General features: G+C 41.9%; 1 protein-coding gene across 6 annotated transcripts in view; it reads left to right on the forward strand.

The window, feature by feature from the left end:
- Positions 1-15,517, forward strand: part of MLLT10 (MLLT10 histone lysine methyltransferase DOT1L cofactor) — a 129,857-nt gene that overhangs the window by 9,009 nt on the left and 105,331 nt on the right. For 3 of the 6 annotated variants that reach the window (XM_083825172.1, XM_083825173.1, XM_083825174.1), the window contains exons 1-3: positions 5-235; positions 762-930; positions 4,638-4,717. In XM_083825172.1, coding sequence (XP_083681298.1) covers positions 20-235; positions 762-930; positions 4,638-4,717 — 465 coding nt within the window. In that variant the 5' untranslated portion in view covers positions 5-19. Of the gene's footprint in view, positions 1-4; positions 236-761; positions 931-4,637; positions 4,718-15,517 lie in introns of those variants that run through there. The other 3 variants (XM_083825177.1, XM_083825175.1, XM_083825176.1) reach the window with 3 other exon arrangements.

The raw sequence follows: 15,517 nt of genomic DNA on the forward strand, positions 1-15,517 counted from the left end.
CAGTCCTCCTGAAGGGGGCATGAGCAGAGTGACATCGCGGGTGGGAGCGGGGCGCATGTCTGCCACCTCCCCCAGCCCACACGGCGGGGAGGGGGGCAGCAACAGGCCCGGGCTAGGCAGGGCAGGGCGGGCGGCTCCGCGCGGGCCGTCCCGAGCCGCGCCGAGGGGTTGCGGGGCCCGGCCCGGCGGCGCCGCCATGGCTCGCCCGGGGGACGCCGAGTGGCAGCACGCCGAGGTGGGTGGACGAGCCGGGGCGTGTGTGTGTGTGTGGGGGGGGACACGGGCGGGCCGTGCCGGGCCGGGCCATCAGGTGTCCGGGCGGGCCCCGCGGGGCCGCCGTGTGCGCGGCGCTCGGAGCCGGTGGGGGGCGGCGGTGAGGGGCCGAGGGGGCCGCGCCCGTGCCGCGGGCGGCCCGGCAGCCATCGGCCGGGAGGAGGCCCGCAGGCCCGGGCCTTCCCCGCAGGGCCCCGCACTGCGCCTGCGCCGCGGCCCTGCCCGCCCGCCCGCTCCGCAGCGCGCCGCCGCCGCCGCCGCCTCCGGGCTGCCCCTCGCCGCCCGCCGCCGCCTGACGCAGCCCGGCCGGGGGCGAGCGGAGGCCGTGAGGCGGCGGTCATGGGCCCCGCGTCCCCGCCGTGGAGGCGGCGGCGGCGGCTGAGCGACTGAGGGGAGGCGGCGCCGGGGGAGAAGGGGGGGGGGGGGTTGGTCAGGCAGGGGGCGAAGCGCGTGTGCGGGGTGCTGACGGCGGTGTGTTTGACCCGCAGATGGTCTCCAGCGAGCCCCTGCTGCTGCCGGTGTCACTGGAGGGCGAGTTCTCCAGTAGCATGAAGGAGATGATCGGCGGGTGCTGCGTGTGCTCCGACGAGAGGGGCTGGGCCGAGAACCCGCTCGTCTACTGCGACGGGCACGGCTGCAATGTCGCAGTGCATCAAGGTGAGTGCGCGGGGGCAGGCCGCCGGCGGGGGTGCCTCCGGCCTCGCGCCTTCCTTCCTTCCTCACGCTCCCGGCCCTCTCCCCTTGGGCCTAGCTCCCTCCCAGCCCTGCCTTTCCCCTTCCTTCAACCCCCTCCACACCCCCGAGGCCCTTCTTGTCACCCGCGGAGCCCCTTCGGCCCCCTCTAGGGCCGCGTGCTCTCCGGGCTAACCCTTCCTGTCATCTTGTGGCCTTCCAGCCTGCCTGGCTTTTCCCTCATGAGAGACTTCCTACACTGTGACTTCCTGTATTATGACTACTAGAAAGGAAGAGCAGGACTTCCATTTTCCCCCCTCTTCCTCCCCTCGTACCTTTTCTGTGTTTATTATGCTTCCTCCTTTGCACCCTGTTAACAACCCCAGCTACAGCAGTCCAAAGACTTCAGAAAACTCCTTTCCTTTTTTGCAGAACTTCCTGCTAATCTCCGTTCTGGCAGTTGTTGCTGTATTTCTTTCTTCCTGCGCTCAATTCCTGTCATCCCTGCCTTTTCCAAGTTAGAAAAAATTACTCGAGGGGCAGCCAGTAGGTGAGGAGGGCGTAGGACCGGGAGGCAGCAGCGTGTAGGGAAGACTTAGCTGTCATGTGCTCGCTTCCCCTGCCTGCCTTTCCTTGAATGTCATTTGGCTGCTGGTGCCTGGTAGATGAGGAGACTTCCTGTTGTGGTTCTGCAGGAGGAGGGTGCCGCTCCGAACGGCTGATGAGGGATTTGTTTGGATTAGTAGAGGCTGGTTGGTTGGTTTCCAGCTCAGCTCAAGAGCTGGCATGTTCCCTGTATGTGTGATTGTTTTGTTTCTGTCAGTGGGTTGACCCTTCTTTTGAGAACAGAGGGAGGGACTGGATTCTGCTGCTTACGTTGTAAGAAAGGAAGTTGTGATGACTTTTGCTTTATGCGTAGCAGAAACAAGGAATAAAATGGTATCAACTCCCAAGCAGTCATATGAACTCCGTGGTTGGTTCTTTGACTCCTTCTAGATGGTAAACAAATTGGAGGAGAGGTAAAATCCTAAATCCAGTTTATTAGTCTGAATGGCTAGTGCATGTGAAAATACTTTTAATGTCTCTCTCATACTTGGTCTTACAATATACGTTTTGGTGAAGATGACATGGCACATGTTTTTTACACGTATATGCTCGTTTGTAAACTGAGAAGTACTAATAATTAAAGAAGATGTGAAGAAGAATTCAGTTATTGGTGATGCTGGAGTTAGGTCAGAGAGGAGCTGAGAAGATCTGTGAAATTAGCCTGGTTTTGAATTAGTATTGTATTGTCTTAAGAGCTGAATAACGTTAACCAGCAAGTTATCTCTGCTTTCGTGGAACCCTAGGATCGTGAAAAAGAACACTAAAACACGAATACTTCCAGAAGTCATACCTGAGCCACCTATTATTTTTGCATTATCTTCAGCATCTTCCTTTGCATCTAGAGCCTCACTAATGGTTTCAGTGAACAAATTTGATGATAGCAGCAGTTGGGTGCTCGCATACTCATGGAGCTGAAATAGTGGTAACAAGAGAAGTCTGTTTTGGGAAGTATTCCTCATATAGGGAGAGAATTAAGGAAGTTGGGTACAAGAATATTGCACTTCTGTAAGTTCAGGTCCAAATCTGAATTTGAATATGGAAGCGTGCAAAGTACTTCTTCTAAATCCAGATGCTGTTGTAGAGGCCTTAAGAGAAAGAAAACTGTATGTTTTGTCTTACTGTGTCGGTAATGTTTTACATCTTGAATTTCATGCGTCACTGAAGATGGTAGAAGGAACATGTCCACTCTAAATTTTCTTATTGTAGCCTTTCTGTATTCAAAGTAGTTATTGTCAAGATTAAAGCTGGTAGTCCTCCTTTGAAATTCAGGCGTAAGTATTCTCCACAAGACTTTCTGAACTGAATTTTTTTAATTATTATTTTCAGTTAGTTCAGAGGAATCGCTTTTTCCAGCATTAAGTCATTGGCAAGTTGTGGAGTACAATGTTCCTTAATGTGTTTAAAGAAGCTTTGCATAGTAGTACAAGTATGAAACCAAAGGAAGTCACGGAACTCGGTAAACGATATCAGAGCACAAACCTTTGGTGGGTGTTTTTTTAGGCTCTATATATTCTCTGTTCCATTTGCAGATAAAAGAGTACCTCAGCCTTGGTCTTTGCCCAGCTTATGTTGCCTTTGGATCTAATTGCCAGCTCTGTCTCTGAGTCGCATTCTGAAATTAGTTTCTCATTCTGCCCTGTCTTCTGGTAATTTAAATGTGTGATTGCACATTTAAAGTCTCCCACTTAATTTCTGGAGGAATTCAGAATTCCCCCCTTCCCATCTGTTGCTAATAGAAACGCAACTAAAACAAGATGTTTTCTCTCATGTTAAAGAACTTTATTGTACAGTGGAAAGGGGTTATCAAGATGGTTTGGTCTGTCAGTACTTGGATAATGTATTTGAAAACCTGACAACTGCTCTTAATATGACTGCATGTATGCATATAATAGGAAATAATTTCATTGATGTTTCCTTGTAGAAGGAAAGGTGCATTGGCCAGATGTTTTATATGCTACTACTGCATTGCTTGTTCTTTTCTTTTCTTTTTTTGGTATAGGCTAGCACAAAACCAACAATATTTTGGGATATCTACTAGAAGATACCAATATAGTCTCAGATTTTCTCAGAACTTTTAACTTACTAGATCTGGATTTTTTTTAGTTATACACTAACCAATTTTTTATTTAAATAAAATATGGTCATTGGTAATTGAGATACTAAAAACATAATGACAGATTCAGGATTATTTTTGAGGAAAATTTTTGGCTTTGTTAATTGTTATTAGTCATTAAACCCATGAGGGTATAAGAACACAAGTGCTATGAGCAAATCTTAAAATTTTTTTACTCCATCAGCCATTCTTGAAGTTTCAAACTGTGTTTCAAAGATAAACAGTATTGCCAAATTGATAAACTCGGTTGAATTTCTTATCAAACTCCTGTTTTTACGTACTGTGAAGACATTGATGATAGTCTTGCAGAGAAATTTGCGTGTCTCAAAAAAATCTCTCTCCTAAGGGTTGATGTTGTAGCCTAGTTATATGTAATCAGTGTTAACCCTGATGCTGAGTTTAGTTTTTATTTAAAGCTTCATGTGAATTTTCAGGGCAAAACCCCCCAACTTTTAATCTTGGTTAAGTTTATTATGGATTCCCTACTTAAATATGAGTATGAAAACTTGATTGTAACTAAGCAGACGAATGAATGTGTTATGACAAACTCCAATGTGTTAGTTGCTTTTACTTTTCTGTTTAAAAAAAAACAAAAAACAAAAAACAAAAAACCACAAAACTTTACTACAAATGGCTGACGTTTGTTGCTGTAAAGTGTTTTACCTGTTTGGCAGGTAAATAAATAGCAAAACATATTCATGTAAAACCTTACTGCTTTTGAATGATTATATTACTCTTCAGCCTACCTAATATTTTTATTATTTAATCATAACTAATATTTTGCATAAATTGAAGTGGAAGGTTGTACTTTATTTCTAGTACCATCATGGTAGGATATCATGTGTGATGCATAGATGTGAACTTGACTTATTAATATGAGATCCATTAATACGAATGTTACAAAAAAGCTTAGTATTAGTTGTACTGTAGTGCTGCTTACATTTGCTGAAATATTGTATCTTGTTCAAAACAGCTTGCTATGGAATTGTTCAAGTACCCACTGGACCTTGGTTTTGCAGAAAGTGTGAATCTCAGGAAAGAGCAGCCAGAGTGGTATGTGCTTTGTTTTTTAAGTAATGCTGGTTATAATGACTGTGTGGATGTTTGCCCAAGTATCCCAGTAATCGCAGAAAACAGCTTAGTTTCCTGTCATAATTCCATCTAGATGCTATTCAAAAAGACCTTTTTTTGAGTGGAACTATTTAACTAAGTATTCTGACAGATATTTTTCTTCAAACAACTGTTTCAAAGATTATTTTCTTACCTATGGTGTGGGTTTTGTGTATTTTTGTCTGTTTAATACTTTTATAATTAGACACGGGGAGGAAATAGAACTCTTGTCCAATTTTCTTTTACAACAACTTCAGATTGCTAATTGAAAGATTCAGTCTAGGAACACTTAATCGATAGGGGTGTTCTTAATTGCAGAATCTAATGCTTACTTTGAATTGACTGTTGTCATGTGATACTTCTAATCAAGGAAACATTTTCTTCCTGTTTTCCTATTTACTTATTTATTAATGGTAAGTAACGGGGATTCAGATAATCCTTCGGAGCAAAAGAAACCCCCTTTTTTTCTTGATTACATGCAGTTCTACTGTTTTTTTTTTTAACTTGTATTTTATGAGCTCAAGCTGCATGATATCAGGCATTCTTAGAAAACGAGAATCATGCTTGTCACTATTACTCTTTTTTTGTTGTTTGTTTGTCTTCCAGCAAAAGATGAAATGAGTTTCTTTAGAAAGACTAAGCTGTTGTTTTACCTCTGAAAACAAAATTTTCATGAAAAAATAGGAAAGAAGATGGTGCGGTATCTTGGGGCAGTGTAAATTATTTTTGACTTTCATATCTAAAGACAAATGAAGAGCCCAACACCAAATTTTTAGTTATATCAGTGACTGGCAGCGTGTTTACATGAGCTTTTTGCTGTACCTATTCCCATTTCCAATATAAAGTACTATAAAAGTTGTAGGATGACCTCCCAGGTTGTGAATTTTTGGCATAGGGCTGAAGGATCTCTCTCGTTCCTCTACTTTTTTCGTAGCTCATGATTTATATTTTCATAATGCCCTAGAAACCTAGCCTTTTTTACTCGTTCCAGAGCAGATCTGTTGTTGGGAGTAAGAACAAATTGGAGTCAGCGTGCTCTCCAAATATTTGTTAACAGAAAATCAAAACCACTACCCTTTCTAAGGAAAGGTCACTTATTTCTTTTCCTGGGAAGATCATCAACAATGTAAGGTTTTAGGAGGAAGGTTTTTTAATGTTGCTGAATTTTATATATATGTAGTTTGACAACAAAGGAAAATTGTAGAAGGAAAAAGATTGTCAAAGGAGGGTTTTTCTGGTTCGTGATAGGGAATTCTCATCAGGATTTAGGATATAGCTGTTCCTGGCTTCTCCTCACACAAGTTACGAATGAGAACTGCACTGCCTTCTAAAATAAACAGTGTATCACTGCATTTCTGGTAATTTATTGAGTTTACCAAAGAGAATAGCTTTGACAGGTGTTAACACTGTTTCCTGAAATCAGTGAAGAATAGTGATCAACTTAACTCAGTTCTCTGCCCAGCGTATTCTATTCTTGTTTCCACCTAGTAAGACATCTGTTTATGGTGTAGTTCAAGAACTTGATTACTGATTTTTTTTTTTTAAAGAAGCAAAAAGTCTTTCCTTCTATTTGTAATATAAATGAGTTCTTAAATGACCCCATGAGGTAGAGCAGATCGGTAGTAGCTGAAGTCTTAACAACTGCATGCATGTTAGTGAGTTACAAACGTGGTGGCTGTCTCTGAGGTGTCTTGAAGAAGCCCTTAACATACAGAAACTGGCGGTCTGATTCCAGTGGGAAAGCTGGAACTCTATTGTAATCAGTTTATCAGATGCACAAGTTGTACCACACTTAGACAAGCAACCCATCAATCCAATCATCAGTACAGGAGGCTGAAGCTTAGTTTTTCTGGTGGCATTTTTGTCTAGAAACAAAACCAGAATTAAATGAATTGCATCACATTGAACATGCACGTGCTTCTACTTACTTTTAATCTTCAAAAAGACCTGCGAAGTCTTGCACTCAAAGTGAATTTTTCCATGCTGATGTGCTCAGAATATTTTTGTTTTGTTAGTTAGTTATTTTTAAACTGCAGTTACTGGGCAAATAAATCCATCGGACGAGAGACAAAGGTTCGATGCTTGCACTAAAGTTAGCCTTGCTTTAGTCACTGAATGAGACAGGCTAGGTCAGGACCATGTGACTCAAGTAGCTGGATCACCAGAGAACTTTATGTAACAGCAGATCAGAAGTCAGCCTCCCAGATACTTTCAGTTGTTACTCTCTGCTGTTCTGTTCTCTTTGGCATCCTGCAGCTAAGCTGGTGCACGCTGCTGGTCAGTGGAGCTGTGGCTGATATGTAGTCCATGCAGGCCTCCTGGCTGATTGACTTCTGCACTTTTGGTAGTGAGATAGTAGCCAGCATGGGTTTTGAATGGTGAGCTACTAGTTTGAAAGCATAGTTCTGTGCCCGACAAGCCAGACTGTGTCATAGCTCTAGTGGCGTCATATTTTTGTGTGTGTGAGAGGAACCGATTTTTGTAAATGTGAACTGTTTGGTTAAGGGATGCTTTGAGGTGTCTAGTAATTATTTGACTTAAAAATCATAGTCTTGCATGTGTAGTGTGTAACAAGTAGAAGGATGTAATCTGAATATGCATTTTCTTAAATTGCTGTGTAAGTTTTTTGTTTGCTTTTTAATTCTTGTTTTAAAAAAATCTTAATTTTCCCTAAGTTAGCTAGTTTATCTTGTATGTCTCATGGTGAGCATGGAACATAAATCTCTTCAAAATGGGGGGTAACAGCAGTGAGCTCTGCTGGTGTCAGCATTAGCTGTTACAACACTGCGTAGTGGGGGCCTTTTGATGTCTTCAGATGCACCTGAACTTCTGAATCAAAAAACAGGGGAGATACGTGTTGATGTAGGAAAAAATAATATTAGGGTCCATGTGAGAATGTATACGTATGAAGTAGTATGTTACAGGCTTTGGGTCCTGGCTTGGGAAGTTGAATGTTGTGTGTATGTTGCTCAGGCCTGACAGTACTGCTATTCAGTATCCTAAAGAAGCTAAATTTAGGAATTGTAGCACCACTGTTGTTCAGAAAACCTCTTTTCCCGCGTCATCCTGTTTTGAGCAAAGCATTTTTCTTGATGATCTTTTAAGAATGATTTAATTATAGTATTCAGTGGGATATAAATAGACAGTGTGTTTGTTTTACTACGAGCTACTCTTCCTCATGCTTGTCATGAGGGAGCTGGAGTAATCCATGTGATTGAGATACCAGGCAGCACAGAGACATCTGACACTCGCAGTTAGTTTCCGTCCGCTCAGGCTTATTAGCTGCACGGATCCTTGTGAATCCAACATGAATCAGAGAGACAAAGAGATCTCAGTAAAACTTCCTCAAAAGTCTGAAGTTCAGCACCACATCCAGCACAGCTCAACGTGTACGTGGGAGGTCAGATTGCTTACGGCATTGCGCGTGAGTTAACGTGACGTTGGTCTGGCTCGCTGGAATATGTGTATTACGAGCATGGTGTCGGGTCCGGAAGGAAGGTTGGAGCTGGTTGGTAGAAATTGCTCAGACTTGGTAAAGATAGTGTTTTTTCCACTTGGCATCTCTGTGTTGCTCTTTTTTGATGGCTTGTGAAGTTGAGCGCAGTACTGGCCTAGAACTGAATCCTCACGTTGCGTGACACTACAGCTGGCCTAATGAGCCACCTGGATTTTGGTCCTGGGAATGTGGTGTGGGAGCTGTGACTCCCTGTGGAGCTGGCCACGTTTGAGTATTGCTCATCTGGAGCTCAGATGCGTCTAGGGTTACTGCAGTCCCTGCACTCGCACGTGTATTCCTTAAAATTTGGTGCAGAGACAGAAAGGCTGCGTGCAGAGGCAATGTAGGTCATACCATATTTAATAGTTAAGGAGTCCGAGCTGGGGAAACACAGCTATACTGTTTACCTCCAAAGCCGGTTCAGGTACGTTGTGCTGCTGTAGTCATAGGTTTCTGCTACTAAATCCTGCCAGACCTGAGCTGTGCCTGCATCTGCTACACAGATGATCCACAGTCGGAATGCTTGAGGATAATTTTTTGTAAATCTGTAATATAACAATGGTTGTAGCTCTCCTCTCCAGATTCCCCCCCCTTATTTTTTTTAAAGTTTTCATCACATGCGTCCACAAGTTCATTATTGAAGAACTGCTCATGTAAGAGTTGTATGATGTGTCCATAGTTCAGCCCCACTTCCCCCAGCATTTATGTAATATAAAATAACCATGCTTGTAGTATTGATTGCATTTTGCCTAGGCAGGAAGAGGCAAAGGAGGAGGAAATAGGAATGCAGACTTTGGATATGTAAATAGGTTTGTGATCAGAGCTCTGACAGCTCTGGCTCAACAGGTTGCCTCCAGGGGAATGGGTTCTCTGTGTCTGCACTTAGAGTCAGTTTTGGTGTGGTTATTAAACCTCTATCTGAAAACTAAAATGCACGTTGGTGAATATGGTCTCAATAGAGGGGAACTAATTTTTGGAAGAAGAAAATGGATAGTAATAACTTGCTGCTTTCTTTTTTCCTTCACTTTCAAATATTGTCCAAATAGCTCATTTCAGGATTAATTTACTATGTGTTCTCTTTGAAGATGCCTCTTGAAATAATTCTTAAAGAAATTCTGAAATGAATACATATGTGTATCCATAATTTTCTTTAGAGGACATCTTTTATAAGGATATTATTACAATTACTTTCAAGAGTACTGTAGTAGTAGAAAAGTTGCTTTAGAAAAAACAGGAAAAAAAAATACATTTATTTGTATTAAATAGATTTATTTGAAATAATTTTATTTCTACAGTAGAATAGTAATCTTCTAAATAAGAGAAGTGACTGTAAAATACAAATTGCCAGGAGATTTTTTTTTTTTTATAATTACGGGAAACTGCTACTTATTAACGATATCCCCATGCTTCCCCTTCCTTCCTGCCACCCCAAAAGAAGAAAAACAGCCCTGCTTTGTCTTCTATGAATGGCTGTGCAGTCTAGAAGTCAGTGAATGTTTGTTCATAGCTGGCTAACTGGAATAAAAGGTCTGTCTGAAGATACGTAGGCATATCATGTGAAGCTTCTGCTTTCAGTCTGCAATCCTGTGGACTGAGAGATGTGTGGTTTTTGTCTGGTAGACCAGTGACTGCTGTTTGCTTTGCATTTCCTGAGTAGGAGAAAATCATTTTTCACGTTCGGATGATTTTCGTGTAAGTAATGATGGTAGACCTTTAACTTCGTTGCACTGTGACTCAAAAGATGACTGAATTGGTTGGGGTCGTGCAGTAGCTGGTCAGCAGCTGGTAGTACAGGTGGCAGAAGGTGCTACAGAAATGGAATATAGTTTCTGTGTGCTTCCCACTAACTGGTGAACTGAACCTTGTGCACTGTATTGTGTGCTGCGCATGTAGAAACGAGAATATTACTGAGATTTCTGTTTGTGCTGCTTTTTTCGTGCTCCATTTTTTTCTGCTTGTATGCATACGTGCTACTTGGTTACTAAATAAACAGCTAAGTTCATCAACTTATTTGAAGGAGAAATTCTGCTTTTTTTTTGGCTTTGGTTAGTTGCAGTTTACCAAAATGAGCACCGTACCTCTACAGTACTTTGTACTTATGTTAAGCTAAACATGGATATGTATGCTGTTCAGGCTTAAAAAAAAACATAGTGTAAAGGCAGTATTACACAGTATTACAGCTGTATTATATTACAGAAGGACACTCAAGCAAACTATCTCATACTCTGTCCTTCAGCTCTTGGTTTAGTTGGGATACTTTTAGCCTGGTAGCAAAAGCTGGGGTGACTGGTTGGAAATCCAGCCAAACGTGATGGGTCTCTCTCCTGGCTTTCTGATGCTTTCCATTGAAGATGAGTGTGTTAATTTTAAATTTTGCGTATGCTTATAGTTGGATGCCTGCAGCGTGTCAGGACTTGCCGGTCTTAAATCTGTAGTGGGAAGTTCATGGCTTTGCACTTGTGAAGTTGGAGCAGTGTGTCATCACTGCTGTTGGATTGTTCTGCATGTTACCACCTCTCTTCTCGTTACCTTACGTGGGCTGAGTGAAAGTATGCCTACATGTCCCCTGTAGTAGGTACTGCCTGGATGGCCTTGGAAGAATGCTGATTTGCATGTTGAGTGCCTCTAATCTTCTTGTCATATTCTGTAAATTTATTGCCTGTACTAGATGTTTTTGACAGAGCTAACTGAATCTGCATATATCTTTAGCTGATGCCTTGATAAAGAGAACTAGGTCGAGTCTCTGTAATTTATCCAGGTATAAAGCCCAAAATGCTTCAGGTAGTCAGTCTGTTTTTCTTTTACCTGTCAACTGTCTGCTTAAAAAAAAAAAAGTTCTCTCCTCCTGGGACAGATGACTGAATAGAGATGGGGCAGAGATTTGGCAAATTTGTCAGCATCAAGAAATGATTATTTGAAGAGGGAGATGACTTAATTTCTTAAGTTGTCAAGTTGCAGAACATAGCACTTTGGAAGAGAAGTACTGACAGCATGCGTTCGTTTGCTCTATTAGTGGTGTCAGCCAGTTGGGGATTCGGGAATGCTCTCCCCATGGTGGCAGAAGATCTTTTGATTCCTGTTGGTTCTTTACTGTGGCTTATAAGTACTGGAGCCTAGCATAAATCGTAGGTTAGAAATGCTGCAACTTCAGTAGTTTTGCTTCTTTTTGGGTTTCTTGTTTGGAAAAATTGTGTAGCAAAAGTCAGCAAGTAGCTAACTACAGATAATTGTTACAAGCTGTTGTTTGTAGAGCCATTTGGATCAAAATATGGAAGGTGAGCATTTTGTGTATTTACGAATAAGGTCATAATTCCGAAATACTACTGATAAGGTATCTTGCTAGCAAGCTGTAGTTTAGGAGCTGATAAATAAGGAAATGTGGATTTGATAACATAGCAGTCAGATACTTTACATGGATATTACAGATATTGTGTGTTATGTAGATAACACTATAGGCTATCTAGTATCTAGATATCAGTATTGGCTGGGCTCTATATTCCAACAGAAGCTTTTGGAAAAGAAGTTATGTATAATTAATCCTTTTTGCTCTATTGAACAAGTGAAAAATGGAAATGGTGACTTCAGTAAGGAATAATAGGCAAGGGCTTGAAAAATCAGAATTAATCTCTAATGGGAAGTTTGAAAGTATCTAACTGGTTTTAAGGAAAAATCAAATAAAATATTAGTAAAATATCAGAGTAAAAGGATTTGATATGAACAGGTAGCCTGAGTTTGGTGTGAATGAAGGGTCAGTAATTTCAGTAGCCCCTGGGAATGCTTGTGGATTTTGAGGGATTTTCTGGAGGTTTCAAGGGCTGCAAGGTTGATCTTCTCTGGCTAGTCCTTCTATGTTGGCAGTATCGGTTTTGCGTCACACGAGATAGTTTGAGGAGGTGAATGGAAAAATGAAATGTCACTGGGTTCTGAGGGCTGGGGTAAGTTATTGCCAGCAGATGTAGACATGGTCAGTCTGGTGTACATCCTGTTGCTGGGTCTGTTTTTGTACGAACCGCCTGTGAATTCTCATCTGTGGATAGAATATATGCCAAGATCTAAATTTCCAGTATATTGGTATGCCCCACTCTGCAATTTTTTGTTGTTGCCTGTTGTTCAATGATTATATTCTTATGCAAGTCTTCCCAGAGTATTATATCTGTATATAGGGGAAGCCATGTTTACATTGGCTGTTCAGTCCCGTATCTGCCTGAATGTAACAACCTAATCACTAAAAGTAACCCCAAACTTTTTTTTTAATAGGTAGAATCTACAGTTTTTCTTACGTTCATTGTTTTCATTTCAATGCATTTTTAATACCATTTTTTTCTGTCAAAGAAATGGGCCAAAACATTAGGGAGAGGAGGGATGTGGAAATAAAAGCATAAAAGGAAGTTGAGAAAATGTAAGGCTTCTTCCTCTGTTTGGAGAGGAAGAGATACTAATTTCATACCATTTAGGGGAGAAGGAAAATACACAGCAAAAATGTTTCTGGCTTAGAAGATAATTTTTCATCAAAAAAGGGAAGGAAGGAATTCAACTTCAGTTACATGTGGGTAGAATTAATGTAGCAGCATTGGCAAGCCTCAAACTTCAGATAGGATGTATGATTAACTTTGTATCCAGAAAAGTTTTCTAGATACCATTTTTTTTTTCAGAATTTTTTTTGGCAAAAAAATGGGTATGCGTCTGCCAGCACCATATTGGTATACATTAACTGCAGGGACTACCCATGTGGATGTTTTTACCCTTCTAAACCAGTTTCTTAACCCGTATTAAGATGCTCTCTATTACTTGAAGTAGCAGTGTCTAATACTAAATAGCATATTCAAGGCCTGTAGGGTTGGGAAAGATCCTCTTATGCATGATAAAGAGTATCAGAGATGACTTCTGTGTTTTCTCCTTCTAACACACTTGGGCTGAGACAAAATGGGATGGACTACTGGTGGTGCTAGGTTAAGCTGTGCCACAGAACTTGGGGGCTGAGTACCTGGACACAATCAGCTGTGCTGAAGGCTCCCACAGCTACTGATAAGTGGGAGACTGAGGTTGCTGAGAGCATTGGGGGCTGCCAGTTAGAAAGCCCCTGATTAGAAACTAACTTTCTGATCGGCTGCTTTGGTTTACCTTTGTAAGTCCATCCCCGTGCTTTGGGGGAGTGTCTTGAGTTAGCGCAGTTAGATACAGGTGGGAATACCCAGCGATTTAAAATAGATGGATTTTGAAGCAGATTCAGAAGTAAAGCATAAAAAATGATTTCTGCCTAGCAGCTGTCTCCTAGGCTAAGTTTAAGAAAGTCATGAGTTTGTGCGTGCAGGGTCTGTTTTCACTAAAAACGCGAACTAAAACTTGCATCAAAAGCAAATGGACTTAAAGTCAGCTGAGTAATGATTAACAGGAGCGGCAGAATAAAATGGTTTGTATGTCAAGTTTTAACTCCTGTCAAGGAAAGGGCTGATGTGATTAAATGCAGGGTTTCAAGAACTGGGATACCAATTTGGTGTAACGCTATTTAGCAGTGTATTTCATAAGGCATTGTGTTGTAACTTTAAGGGTGATGTGTTGCAGTCTCTTTAAAAGGTTTCCTTTCAGTTAAATCTTGTTTGTCATTGTCAAGCACTGTAAAACAGTAATTCTGTCATCAAAACATCCTTGGGATGAAAACTATCCTAGAAACGTAGCTGTCGTGCTGGGTACAGTACAGCTTGGGATGGAAAATAAGCTTGTAAGCAGTCTACACACATGGCTGATGCCTGTTCAAAAACCTGGAATATACGAGTGTCAGGGAAAAAACAATTGCCTAAGAAATGTGTCTGTATTACTATGGGGTGGCTGAATTCTCGTCCTGCTCCCTACGGGTGTTCCTGTTAGGTTCTTTATCTGATGGAGGTGGTCATATGGCCGTATGGAGAGATGGCCGTATGAAGTGGTCTGGCTGAAAACAGGGGGGGGGAGAAGGGAGGAGTATTTTATTTTTAGCTTGCTGATCAGGATTTCCATATGGTCAAATGATTGCTCTTCCCAGAGCAAGGGAGGCGGTAGAAAGTACACAGCAGGAGATGGCCAGTGATCTTCTGGCAGCAGTCAGCAATTATGTTAGCTTCCAGTGAGGCTGAATTAAAGTCAGCTGGAACTGCAGCCTCATTTCTCAGCTAGCAGCTAGGAACCGTGGTCTCTTTGAGCTGCTGTAGATGTTTTTGGGTTATTTAGGTTAACAGGTCACATTGAGACACCCAATTTATTGCATCACTGTAACGCAGGGAGTCAGGCCTGCAGGACTTGGCTTGGTTGGACGGTCATTACGCAGGTGAATGGCTCCATTGGCCCAACTCGGATCACAGCTCAGCAGAGAACTTGCATAAGGATTTTTCAGGTTCTGTTTTCTTAGAACAAGGTACAGTCTAAAATGGATCTCTCCAAATTATGAAACTTGCTCCAAATTTGGAGAACCCTGAGGGGAGAACAAGGCTGTATTCCTAAGACTCTTCTTGTCTTCCCTCCTGCTTGTATAGTCTTGTTCTTATTTACCTACCCTACCTACTGCATAAGTGTCTCTTTCTCTTCATTTCAACATGAATAATCTCGGCTGTTGGATTAAATCAGTTTCTCTGTCTTTTCTCCTTTTCTAATTGAAAAATCAGTGGAGATAGATTAACCAAAAAGGCTTAATAAGAAAGGCCAATAATCCAGTAATTGGACTTGTGTAATATCTACTGCTGGTTTAGTTAGTTGTTAATCCTGGTTAAAATGAAAAGGTGCATTTATCTAAAATGGGGGGGGAAACTTAGGGCCCTGATGTGGTAGAGCCAAATTGTAATGTATATCATAATTCAGTATAGGAAGATGAGTCTATTTAACTCTTGCTTTGCTTGTCTTATTTCGGTCTTTCAGTCTTTAGTTCTTTAGCCTTCATTCTTTATTCTTTTTATTTTACTGTTTTTTTTCTTGATTATTTTTACTTTTTTTATTCCACTTCTCCATGGGCCTTCCATGATTTTCAGCACTTTAGGTTTCTGCTGGGTGACTTTTGAGATTGAACCCCACAGGAGTCAGTGGGTTTTTCTTCAGATCCAGACAGTGTCAGTTCATCTGGGTGCTAAGGTTACAGGGCTAGTCTTCCTTCGCTCAATTAACTTGCTATTTATGTGGTTCTGAAGTGAGTTGTGACAGTTGCACTGTCAGACAGTTCCAGATACAGATCTTGGAGACTGGTTTCACTTTACTACTCTACAGGAGACCTCGCAGTCCCAAGC

The sequence above is a fragment of the Anser anser genome, assembly GCF_964211835.1.
Source record: "Anser anser genome assembly, chromosome: 2".
Classification (NCBI taxonomy): Eukaryota; Metazoa; Chordata; class Aves; order Anseriformes; family Anatidae; genus Anser; species Anser anser.